At 42.2% G+C, this 13,005-nt stretch overlaps 1 protein-coding gene across 2 annotated transcripts in view; it reads left to right on the plus strand.

Annotated features, from left to right (window-relative positions):
• The first annotated feature begins 3,096 nt into the window (after positions 1 to 3,096).
• CBFB (core-binding factor subunit beta) overlaps positions 3,097 to 13,005 on the plus strand; it is a 60,546-nt gene continuing 50,637 nt past the window's right edge. Inside the window, exons 1-3 of one of the 2 annotated variants that reach the window (XM_004744335.3) lie at positions 3,097 to 3,453; positions 3,680 to 3,766; positions 8,330 to 8,446. In XM_004744335.3, coding sequence (XP_004744392.1) covers positions 3,376 to 3,453; positions 3,680 to 3,766; positions 8,330 to 8,446 — 282 coding nt within the window. In that variant the 5' untranslated portion in view covers positions 3,097 to 3,375. The remainder of the gene's footprint in view (positions 3,454 to 3,679; positions 3,767 to 8,329; positions 8,447 to 13,005) is intronic. The other variant, XM_004744336.3, reaches the window with a different exon arrangement.

Below are 13,005 nucleotides of genomic sequence, written 5' to 3' on the forward strand. Positions count from 1 at the left end.
CACAAGGTCCACAATAGGATCCCTTCATTCAGCCTGTCGGGGACCCTTTGGGAACATGGTAGGGTGCTCCAGAAGGAATGACCTCCAGTTGCCACTGTCCACCACCTCGCAGTTCAGCCAGAGAGAGGAGCAGTACTTTCAGCAGCTCCACCAGCGGATGTCTTAGGGCAGAACAGTTAAGAGCACAGCCCGGGGATGGCCAGCCCTTCTGAACATCAGTTCCTTCATCTGTAAAATAAGGTCAATCTTACCAAACGTGCAGGGTTATGGTGAGGAGTGAATGAAGATGATATACCCCAATGCCATTTTGTTATCTCTGCTGAGTCAAGGTCTTGTCACTGTCCTATGATCACTTATTTATTGTTTCAAAGCCTCTATTTCCTCATCTGTCCAGTTAGGACAAGAAAACTTGTCTTAGAAAGTGGTTCTCTGAATTAACTGAGATAAGGGACATAAAAGCATCCAGCTCACAGCTTCACAGGTGAGCCGAACGATTGAGGGTTCCCATCCCCTGCTCAGTGTTACTGCGCATTCTCTGCCCATCCATTCAAGATGGGTCAGGGAGTCCTGTAGGAGCAGCTATCCACCCAGGAAGATAGGAAAAAGAGGCCCTGGGCACGCTGAATCCTTAGGAAAGGAAAGATCCAAATGGCAGGGCTTCAGAGACAGTTCAGCCCGGTTTGGGGTGTTTCTAGGCAAAGAACAGACAGCCACAGGCTTCCATCTATGGACTGACCCTACTAGAGCTGGCTCTTAGCAAACCCCTCCATGGGGTCATGGCTGGACCAATCTATACCCAGCTGGACAGAAACACAGAGTTAAATATACCTGACACAGGTGATATTTTCCATTATTAATTTCCTCTCATCTAATTTTTAAAATAAGTGAAAAAAACTTGTGCAACAACAAAAAAAGGCATACAGAGGTCAGCCGAGGAGATGGCCTCCTCCAGCCTGCGGCTGGTTTCCCAGTCGTCCTGGCTGGTTGGACGCCAGACAATGCCGAGTGGGTTATCCTGTGGCCTGGAGTTGCCAAAGGCTGTCTGTGGTGTTGCTGTTCTGGATCTGCCTGGCAGGCTTTCTCAGCCCTTTCCCTCAGGACATCATTCCCCACCCCCATGAGGCTGATGGTTCATGTACTCTGCTCCGTTTTGTACTCCCACCCCTCCGCCAAGATCAGCTACAAGTTCATGGCCCTACCTGGACACACCGAGGAGTAAGAGTGCTGCCTTGTGGATCATTCTTTAGAGGTAGAAATGGATAATTTTATACTAATGTCTACCTTAAAGGAATATGAGGGTGTCGAATGGTGACATGGGATATACTATCTGAGGCTGCCCATCCCAGTTCCCCCAAGTGCTGATGGGAGAGCAAGCTGGCCCATGTCATCATATCACCCTGCACATGGTGATTTGGTAGAGGGAAGAGTATGTGACACAGACTGGGCCAATCCAAGTCCTTCCCAGAAATTTTATGACTTGGAGAAGTGGCTGCTCCCATCCTTTGCCAGGAAATGGACACCATTGAAGGGTGCTTGAGAAAGGCAAGCAGGTGAGAAGAAATGGAAAAACGGGGAAAAAACCCCAGGAGACTATCCCTCCCTCTGTGTGATTTATTTACTTAAAATAAAATGAAACCCTTTCTTTAAGTTTATTGTTTGAATTGGGTTTCTGTCACTTTTAATTGAAAGAGAACTGAGGGACTATTTAGAAATAGATGGAGGCCCAATGGTAGTATTTGGTGACATCCACATCTGTACCTTTTCTATTTGTGCACACTCATATATTCACACAGGTTTGATGTGGGCCCGGTAAGAATGCGCTTGGAGAGGGTTGATTCTATGTTTGCTATTTAGAAAGTGTTTGTTAAAACCACCAGCTTACAGGTCTGACTTCACTGAAAACTCCCTTCCTGACCTTGGGCAATTGATCCATCTCTGGATCTCAGTTAGGGTGACCAACCATCCCAGTTTGCAAGGAGCTGAGTGGTTTCCTAGGACATGGGACTTCCACTGTAAAACCAGGACAGTCTCTGGAAAACCCAACACTTGGTCACCCTAGCTCAGTTCCGCATGTGCAAAACTGAGATTGAACTAGGCAGGGGTAGGAAATTCTGCCAAATCCTGTGTTAGGGCCGGCATTGTATCCTCATAGTCCTTTGCAATATGGCCAGCTACTGTCAGTTAGAGTTGGCACCTATTTGCCATCCTTGCACTGAGTTTTTGACAAGCTGGAATTTTAAGGACCAGAATTTATTGAGGATCAACTTTTAGTCAACCTCTGCCATAAATCCCATATCAAACTCTCTCCAGCTTGGGCCAATTAACTCCCTTAAAACTTGTGGATCTTTTTTAGGGTTTCATTGCACATTTGGGTAAATAGATGGACTGGCATTAGGTTTACATACAATTCAGCTTTTCTTCTTTGGAGACTTGTTTGTTCAATGCTCATTATGTGTTGGACTCTCACGCTAACCCTGAGAGCTTGTGTCTGCATTTTGCAAATGGGCAAACTGAGGCTTAGCGTCCAGGGCTCGTTTCAGGCTCGTGTAAACAGTGAAGTGAGATTCCAGACAAGTACCCTCTGACTCCCAACAACAACTCCGACCTTTCCATTACGATGTGGATTCAGTTAGATTCTGTGGTGTTACCACCTTTAGTCTTTGCTAGGTGCAGCCTACATCCCTCCCCGTTGGTTTTGGGACACAAAGTCCCCAAGGACCTAAGTTTCCTCACGTTCAGGTGACAATCTGGGGTCACTCCGAGCAGCTGAGGAACCCAAAAGTTCCATACAGTCGACGGAAAGGACCCGCGCGGGCCGCTCCTCGTCTCTAAGGTCCGGGCAGATGCCCGCAGAGCGATTCTACACAGAGCAGCCCGCGGGCGGCTAAAGGAGCGAGAGGGCCGCGCAGCGGGAGGAGCTCTGGTTCGCCGCAGCCTAGCCGCCCCGCAAGCGGGCGGGCGGCGCATGCGCGGCGCGGGTCGCAGAGTTGTGAATGGTGCGTTTTGTTTGCTGGAGTTTGGGGCGGGCGGGCGCGCGAGGAGGAGGGGTGGGGCCGACCGGGGCGGGGCGGACGGGCGGGCTTGCGAGGTGGGCGGCGAGAGGAAGTGGCGGCGGCGGCGGCCGGGGGCGGCGAGTGCTGGGTTCGCGCGGGCGGTAGGCAACGGCTAAGGCGGCGGTGGCGTGGGCTGGGCTCGAGCGGGCGGCGGCATCTCAGACTCCCGGGAGCGGGAGCCCACGCGGGCGGGCGCCTGAAACAAAGGAAAGCCAGAGTCAGGGCGCCGCGGGTGGGCGGTCAGTCGGTCAGCGTGAAGCCGGCCAGCGGGTGCCGCGCAAGCCCGGAGCCCGGTCGGCCGGCGCTGCCTCAGGGCGGGAAGATGCCGCGCGTCGTGCCCGACCAGAGAAGCAAGTTCGAGAACGAGGAGTTCTTCAGGAAGCTGAGCCGCGAATGCGAGGTGAGGCAGGCGGGCGGCTTGGAGGCCGCAGCGCGCCCCGAGTGGGCCCGGGCGGAGAAAAGTTTGGGCGGCGCAGCCCTGGGCAGCCCGGCGGACGGGCAATCTCGCCCGGGCAGCCGCCAGCCCGCAGACTCTGCTTGCCCTTATCTGCGCCGCGCGGGGCGGGCGGGCGCGCAGGCGGCGTCGCGGATTTGGCTCCTGATTTCGGGCCGTCTCTGCCTTGCAGATTAAGTACACGGGCTTCAGGGACCGGCCCCACGAGGAGCGCCAGGCGCGCTTCCAGAACGCCTGCCGCGACGGCCGCTCGGAAATCGTAAGTCGGCTGGGTAGGGGCGCGGGGGGCCCGGGGCGCGGGGACCGAGGCGCGCGCGGGTCACTTGTTGCGCGGGGAGCCGCCGCGGCCCAGGCTGGTTCCGGACCGCGCCGCGGACGCCGCGACTCCCGGAACTGAGCGGGCGCCGTCTCACTTCCTACTCGGGATTCAAAATGCGAAACCAGACACTAGCGGGCCGCGTCCTCGCGGGGAGACGCTTCCCTGTGGCTCTCTGCGGGCGGGTTGTGTTTCCCAGACGCGGCTCGGCCAACAGTTTGTCGCGAGGAGAACTCACTCCCGAGCCCCACTAAACAGGGAGAGGTCTTTGTAAGGGCTGTGTCACTCATTAAGGGGTAGGGTATTTGTCAGGGAGAAAACACCGATGCGGAAAAAGAACGGGGCTTCATTCAAAGATCTGATTCCTGGGCGAGAGTCAGTTTCTCAGGACGCTAGGTTTGTTGTTAAATCTGTTTGCGAAGCTGTTTAACCGCCAGTATAGCTGAGAAGCTTTATACCAGTCATCTATTGTCCTAATAGAGACAAACAAGCCCTGAAGACTGAGCCATCTTATTTTCTTAGAATGTTAAGGCTCAGGAGAATCAGAAACCATCATCATCTTTTTTCAAACCTCAGAAGCGTATCCCGTTTAGTGCCGCAGTTCCTGAAGAATCGCATGGGTTTGTGAAACCCACAGCTGATCTGGAGGCCGTGTTTTAGGGGGTGAATTCAGTGCGCTTCACCTTCACCAAACCTTACCTTAGGGGAAAAAAAAGCTCAAGTGTCTCATCGTCTTTTTGGTTTGTCTTATTGGAGATGCTAACGGGGGGGGGGGGGGGGGGAGTCAAAGATAAGTAGGAAGAAGCTAAAGAAAAGAGATCTTACTAATTAAAAGACAGAAGTCGAAGTGCTGTCTAATGGAATGCAGTTATCTATTCTGAACTGGGCCCATGGCATTTGCAGAGACTTGAAGCAGTGGTGGAGTTTGAATTTGGGTTAACAATAGGAGGACATATTGGAACATTTGCCCCCCCCCTTATAGACAATATATTTTATTGAAAAACAATTCACATACCATAAAATTCTCCCTCTTCATCACCTAAATCAAATTTATTTTTAGGAATATTTTTCTATTTAAAATGAAGACTTTTTAGAACTGTATTACAGATCATGTGAAGATACTGGCTAAATCTATTAGGAGCTCTAGAATATTTGGTCATTAGTGCGTGTTATGTAAGTAAAACACTTCCAAGTTTCTTGAGTAGTTATAATAGTTCATGATTAAAATGCCTAAGACATACTTTCGGTTTTGGCCTGAGTGATAGAAGAATCATTCATTGGTTGATCCAGTGATAAATTATTCGTTGTCTGGGCTTCCTTTTGCAAAAGGTGGATGGTATACCTAACCAGTGGATTTCCTGGAGTTAATTAATGTAAGTGTGAAGGATGAGGTACAAAGTACTTCCTGATATTTAGAGCTGAGGGGGTTTTTCGGGGAGGACCTATAAAGTATAGTTATTGGGTTGTTTTCTGTCACATCAGAAACTTTACTGAGTATAATTGTGAATTGGGAGTATAATTTAACCCACAGTAGTTCCGAATTGCTATATTATAATATTATTGTAATATTATAGTAGTATTATAGGTTGCTTGTATTTATCATAAGTTTCTTTCCAGGGATAAATCAGATAGACTTTTTAGGCCTTTCTCTCTTCCAGATATCTGATCCTATGAATTTTAATAAGTTCTTAATATCTGACAAGTATTAAAAGTTAAAGGAGGGTAGGTTGAGTTCTGTGTAATATTCTCACTTAATATAGCATACATGTCTTTATTTGTTGAATAATGTAATTATTTGTAATTTGGGAAGGAATTTCACATTTCCTCCTTTTTCTAGGCCCCCCCCTTTAATTCAGTATTCTTCACATTTAAATGACAGGATCCCTAGCTCCTAGAGGGTACAGACCACATTAACTGTGGTGTATACATTATTATACTCTCCTCTAAACAGGTACTCTGCATAACGTCTTTTGTATCATAGCTACTTGATTAATTGAATTTAGAGGTTACTTAATATAATGCCTAAAATTTGTCTTTTTAGTTAGGAACAGGCTGTGGTTTTCACTTATTTGGTTGTGGAAAATAGGTGCGGAGAAGGTATTATTTTGACTCTGTTTTGATGGCAGCTATATACAGTAAAAATATGTTGTGTAATTGCCAAAACTGTTATCAATCTCCCCCCCCTTTTTTACTCTTTTAATTTTGAACATCTCCTTAGTGTATCATTGAGACTAAGGAATTTATTTTGTATTTAAATAGTTGTGGTCATAACTATAAAACTTACCCAGACTCCTTATCATAGCATGAATAAAAGTGATTATGGGTAAGGGGTAGAATCTATTTGGTCTGTTTTATTCCTCATGTAAGTTTTATTGTGGTAAGAGTGTTGGGAGAAGTCTTCAACACTAATGGTAAATTAAAGAATTCAGGTATGGTGATGACTGAGACAGCAGTAAAAACTATATATTTTTAGTCCTGAAGATGGAAGGATAAAGGTATGTTGAATTGGCTTAAAGTGTGTTATTTTGCAATTTGTGAAACCTGTAGAATAATCATTGGGACAAACTGGAAATCTTACATAAAGACAGTGATAACCAGTGTAAGCATTTTTGTGTTTTTAAACAGAGTTTTCCCAATTGTTATGTGTGTGTAGATACTCCATTAGAAAAAGAGTTCTATGGTCAAATTTGTGAAATGCTATTGTAGAATGATCTGTTTTTACCACTTCTCCTCTCTCAGAGAGAGGGATCTTGATGAGATAATGGGCATGAAGTGATGAAGCAGGAAATCTCTTCTGAGGTTGGTCTTCAGACAGGAGGTGAGGTAATAAGATCTGTAGATTGTTTTTACTTGCACAGAGCTGATTTGGGGTACATAGGGAGTGGAAGGATTTGTTACTAGGTGAATACTAAAGAAACATGCCTTGAGGATTTTGACACAAGACATTCATTCATGGGCTGAATCTCTTTATCTGCCACCACTCTACACTGAGAATTTATTTTATTATCTGAGGCTGAAAAAGTTAGCTCTCTTATCCAGCTCAGAACTATTTCTCTTATTTAGCAAATACTTAAATGGCATTTACGTGGTACTATTATAAGCACTTTACAAATACTAATTAGTAGGGAAACTGATGTACAGCTAAGTAAATTGCTTCATCCTACAGCCTAGGCACTGTGCTTTCTAGAGTCTGCTTTTCATTTTAACTATTGTTGGTTCATTTCACTATACTTGATTGTTTTTTAAACTTGGTATTAATGGGGAAAGATTTTTTTTTTAAAGGTTAATGTTGTAATATTGATGTTTTTTCAGTCCCCGTTCATGTAAAATACCACAAGAAAGAGTATCCCTGTTAATTAGGTAAATGGCATCAAAGATTTCTTTAGAGATTTAGCAGTTAGGTTGGCAGTTGTACCTGCAATACCAATAATAGAAATAGGAAGAATACATTTTTAACTCTAAGGAATCTAAGCTGTTAATCATCGGGGGTACTAGTGGATGGTTCAATCAGCTGATGGCTTTAAACAAATTGCCCAAAATGTGAACCCCTTGCTTTCAGATGAAGACTCTTTGATTGCAAACAAAGTATGTTGTGGAACTTTAATTAGTAAAATAAAACAAACGAAAACCTCTCATTTCAACAAAGAAAGTTTACATTCAGATGATGAAAAATGTTTCAGGGTTTTGTTTTGTTTCCAAAATGCTTTGTTTTTTTTTTTTTTTTACTTCTTTCTGAATTTCCCTTTGGAAGAGGTACAATGCTAATTCCATTTTTTAGTTGGAGGAAATGTAGTTAAATTGCTTAGGGGCTACACAGAATACTTTATCAAAATGGCTTTAGATTGTTCTGTCTGTTGAACCATGCATCCAAATCTTATTATAAATATTAGATGAATACTCTTTTATATAGTCAGATCCAGTTCTCCTAAAGTTAAAATTCAGAAAACGCATATTTTTAAAATCACCTAAGGTTTTAGAGAGATAACTACTGTCACATCACATTGCTAATGTATCATTTATCAGAAGACACAGTCTTTTGCGTTTTTAACATGGGCTTGAGAACGCAGTATTAAGCAAGGGAAATCAAGAGAAATTAAAATGTCCCATTTATACAACTTGAAGTTGTGGTATGCTTTAAAATTCAAAATGTATAGATCTTTAGTGATTTTCACATTTAAAAATAGAAGTTTTTAAATTCAGAGATGATGTCTTCTGGTTAGACATTAGCAATGCGAGATCCTAACGTCAGCAAAAAATGACCTGAAAGAAAGTATTGATTCCATGTCTGATTTTATATTTAAGCAGCCAATGGCGAAGGTCCTCAAAATGGAATCAGATGTTTGTAACTTAATACTTAAGAAAAATGATGAGTGCATGTTTTTTTACTTTTAAGTATTCTCAGTGCTGCCTCGCTTAAGACAGAAACTGATGTAAAAATAAATGACTGCCTGCATAATTTATGTAATGTCCTGCTCCTGATCCTGTTTGTATTGATTTTTCTAAAAGGCTTTTGTGGCCACAGGAACCAATCTGTCTCTCCAGTTTTTTCCGGCCAGCTGGCAGGGAGAGCAACGACAGACACCTAGCCGGGAGTATGTCGACTTAGAAAGAGAAGCAGGCAAGGTAGGAAACATTTCTTTGCAATTTGAACTACTGTGGATTGTTTTATTAGAGATCATTGGAAGATTTACAGCTTAATGAAGAGATCACAAGTCTGATTATACACACATATGGTCAGGTGTGTTTTCATATTATAAGGATGTAATACGATTTTTTAAATAACCGTCAATTTTTTTATGTCGTTCCATTACTAATTTCATGTATATAATATTCATCATAGAAATTTCTAGCTCTTAAAGAGTAGTGTGCTTTCTTACATGTAACATTTAAAACTTACTTCTTTTGAAAGTATTGACAGGATATATTTTGTTTTACTAACCTAAGTGACTACAGTGCTTTAAAAAACAAAATTAAGAGAAAAATGGGAAAAGGCTCTGTAGGCATAATTTAATAATATTTAGAAATAGCTCATGGGTAACTTTCTACTTCAGTTAATACTGCAAATTTAATTTTCATTAAAAAATAGTGTGAAACTTGAACTTGGAAATAATTTTTTTGTTTTGAGGAAAAGCTGGGAAAACAAATTGATGCCTTAAAATTTTTATGTTGGAAGTTTAGGTTGAACATATGAAATGTTTAAACTGAGAGCTCTATTAAACTCTAACTTAAATGTATTACATAATTTTGGTGAAACTTTAGTGAATAATGGATTGGTTCATCTTTTAATGTAGAAGTTGACTCTTATGGGAATAAAATACTTAAAGAAAAATATTATTTGGCCTCATTTTATGCTCAGTATTTCTCCTGTTTCCTTTGTGTCTCTATGCCTGTTTTTATCAACTTGCTCACTTATTCTTCTAAGTGTCATGAATACTATAACTTCTCACTTTATTTGCAAAACATAATACATAAATAATACAAAGGTTTTTGTATGAGCCTGTATTAGGAAAAATATGCCTGGTTTTATATATATATACACAATGAAGTTTTTTGTTTAAACTTTAGGACATAAGATGGGTTGTTTGGTTTTTTTCCTTAAGATTTACTTATTTTAGGGGCACCTGGGTGGCTCATTTGTTAAGAGTCTGCCTTTGGCTTAGGTCATGATCCCAGGGTTCTGGGATCGAGCCCCACATTGGGCCCCCTGCTCAGTGGGAAGCCTGCTTCTCCCTCTCCCACTCCCTTTCTTATGTTCCCTCTGTTGTGTTCCCTCTCTTGCTGTGTCTCTCTGTCAAATAAATAAATAAAATCTTTTTAAAAAAATATTTATTTCTTTGTTATAGAGAGAGAGGGATGGGGAAATAATCAAGCAAACTACCTGCTGAGCAAGAGCCCAACCCAGAGCTCAATCTCACAACCCTGAGATCATGACCTGAGTCAGATACAAGAGTCTGGTGCTTAACTGACTGAGCCACCCATGCACCCCAGGGTTTGATCTTTGGTGGGTGACAAACCAACTAATCTTTGGAGAGGAAGAGGGAAAATAGATTATAGAATTTTCAAAGTGAGTAATAAGGGATTTGCTTTTCTGTGTATTAGCTTGCTTGCTTGGAAAATTAAAAGCAAATGTTCCAAGTTTTACTATTTTATAATTCTTATATATAAGGAAGAAGTTGGGAAGTCATTGTGGGATTATGCTTTTTTTGTCTGTTTTGTGCATGTATGTGTAAGTGAATGAAGAAATTATTTTTCTCCTTGTTCAAAACACTTTCTTAATGTTTATTTAATTTAATGGTGGCTCAGATACTACAGACATAAACCAAAAAGTTATTTTCTCAATTTTAATGCTAAGCTACTTTAACACTTCAAAGTGCACATCAATGTTACCCAGGTCTTCCAGTATTCAATAACTAATAAATGGGTGTTAACTCTACTAGAAAGTATGTTTGCTTAAATTAATGTAATGATAACTTTACCAGACCGAAGACCAGATTACTCTTAGACTTAAGCCATTGACATGTTTTTAGTTACATGACCACCAATAACAAAAACTTTGTATGACTTATTTTAGTGTTTAGAGGGTATGTTTCCAAATACACCTGGAAAATTGATAGAATGGATATAAGTGAGTTATCAGGAAACTTATATTTTATTAATATTTGTTTTAGAAGTTATTTTCTGTAGAAGGCCATATATCAAATATTTTTAGCTTTGCAGGCATGTGGTCTATGTGGCAGCTGCTCAAGTCTGCTGTGAGAGTGGAAAAGGAGCCATAGACAATATGTAAACAAATGAGTGTGGCTGTGTTCCAAGAATAGTAACAGTGGCAAACTCAGTATCTTTGCCTCAGATTTAAATTTGCAAATGTTTATATGTAGATCCTATATTTTTTAAATACACTTTTTCAATACCTGTACTATATCAGTAGGATCCAGAGGAAAGGAAAACATGTTAAGGCACAAAAACAAATAGGAAACTGCTAGTATATTGCTCTTTTCCAGTGGGATAAAGGATACCAGTGAATTTAGCCAAAAGGTACTGACCCATATTTTCTCAACCATGGAACTCCAAGCTATGGAGTCTCGTATTTTTCTTAACTCCTTTTTTATGGTTCTCTTTCTGATAGTTATTAGCTTGTATTTCTGTCCCTCCAGGATTAGAAGCAAAGAATAATCAAAGGGATTTCTCCAAATGTTAGTTGTTTGCTTCTGCTTCATATTTTGGATCTCAGATCTGCATATTTTCTTCCACATGTTCTCAGCCTAGTCACTTTCTGAAGCAGCTTAGTTCCCTTCTTCATTCACACCCAACTTTGAGGAAACTACTGTTAAGGCTTTGGAGTTAGGCATAAGTAAGTCTTGGCATCATTCACTATTATATAATTTTGTGCAAGTCAGTTGACCTTTATGGTCCTCAATCAGAACATGAGGTTAATGCTTACTTCCCAGGGTTTCCCTAGTGATTAAATGAAATAGTGGATATAAAGTGCTTAGCCAAGTACCTGATACAGTTGCTGAAAAATGCATTCATTTGGAAGGTTCTTGTTGGATAACTGTTGTGTATACTGAGCATTGTCCTAGGCATTTGAGATGCATCAGTGAACAAAACAAAGATCCTTCCCTAGAGATTGTTTTATGGAAGGAGTGGAGGTTAGACAGTATTCAAAATGAATAAGAATAAGGGTGGTCAAGCACCAGAAATGTTTGTAATTTTAAATAGGTTGGTCTGGGTAAAGAAGGTCATGTTCGAGCAGAGACCTGAAGGAGGTTCGGGAATGATGAGCCATGTAGGTATCAGGGGAAAGACAGAGGGTACAGTCACTGTGAAGGTCCTAGAGTGCGAGCATATTCTGTGTGTTTGATAAGCAGCAAGCAGCCCAGTGTGCCTGGAGTAGACTGAGCAAGGAGGCAAGTAACAGGAGATGAGATCAGGGAGATAACAAGGAGCCAGTTTTTGTGACCTCACAATCACATGGGTTTTTATGGTGAGTGAGATGGGGAGTAGTTTCAGGGTTTAGAGCAGTTGAACAATATGATCTGCCTTGGGTTTTTGAAAGGATCACTCTAGCTGCTGGGTTAATAATAGGCTGTAGGAGGGCAAGAGTGAAGTAGGGAGACGAGTTTGGCTGTTGCTGTGATCTTGGCGAGAGGCTAGGGTAGTAGCAGTGGAGGTGGTGAGAAGTGATCATAGTCTGGTTATATTTTGAGATAGGGCCGACAGGATTTGCTTATGGACTGGATGTGGGGTGTGAGAGTCAAGAATGACTCCAGCGTTTTTGGCAGGAGCAACTGGCAGTATGGGATTGCTGTCATCTGAGATAGGAAAGACTGTGGGTGGAGCAGTTTTGAGGAGCAGTTTAGGGCATGTGTGTTTGTGGTGGTGGCTTGTTAATGCACTTCTGTTTTCTCACCGCCCAGCCTTTACTTTGTAAGTCAGGGCACTGCTTTCACATAAGTGATCCTTGGTCTGCTTATCCCAAAGGTTCAGTGGCCTGTTAAAAAGAATCAACTTTATTGAAGTATACCTTACGTACACTAGAATGCACCCATTTTCATTGTATAAATTTGAGTTTTAACAAATGTACGCACGCATGTAAACTCTACCCACAATCAAGGCAGTGTTTTGGTCACGGCCAGGAATTCCCTTGTGCCCTTTTACAGGAGTGTGGGAGTGGTTTGACTGGATGATTCTGGCTTAGGGCTGGGACTGTGCAGACTCTGAAGACTTGACTGGAGCTGAAGAATCCACTTCTAAGCTCACTCACGTGACTGTTCGTAGGTGGCTTCACTTACTCGTCATGTGTGTCTCTCCACAGAGAGAGAAACAGAATGAAGTCACCATGCTTTTTATGACCTATTCTCCAGTCACTTGTGTCTTACTCTTTTCATTAGGAGGGAGTCACTAAGTCTAGCCCACATTTGACAGGGAAGGAGGAGTATTTATTCACATACATGGGTGTGAATACCAGAGGCTGGGATCATTGGGGCTATCTTTGAGGCTGGCTTCTGCAATATTCACTTAAATTTAGTGAATTCTGGAAATATTGGAATGCTGATAGGAGACAGAACCTGCATATTCTCTTTGGTTTGAAATACGGCTTTATGATCTAAGAAAGTTGACTCCGCAAAATCAGTCCTTTTATGTCATTCATCCTTCCTTTGTGTTTATAGGAATATATTTTT

The sequence above is a fragment of the Mustela putorius genome, unplaced genomic scaffold (assembly GCF_011764305.1).
Source record: "Mustela putorius furo isolate JIRA1106 unplaced genomic scaffold, ASM1176430v1.1 tig00000174_pilon_pilon_pilon, whole genome shotgun sequence".
NCBI classification, from domain to species: domain Eukaryota; kingdom Metazoa; phylum Chordata; class Mammalia; order Carnivora; family Mustelidae; genus Mustela; species Mustela putorius.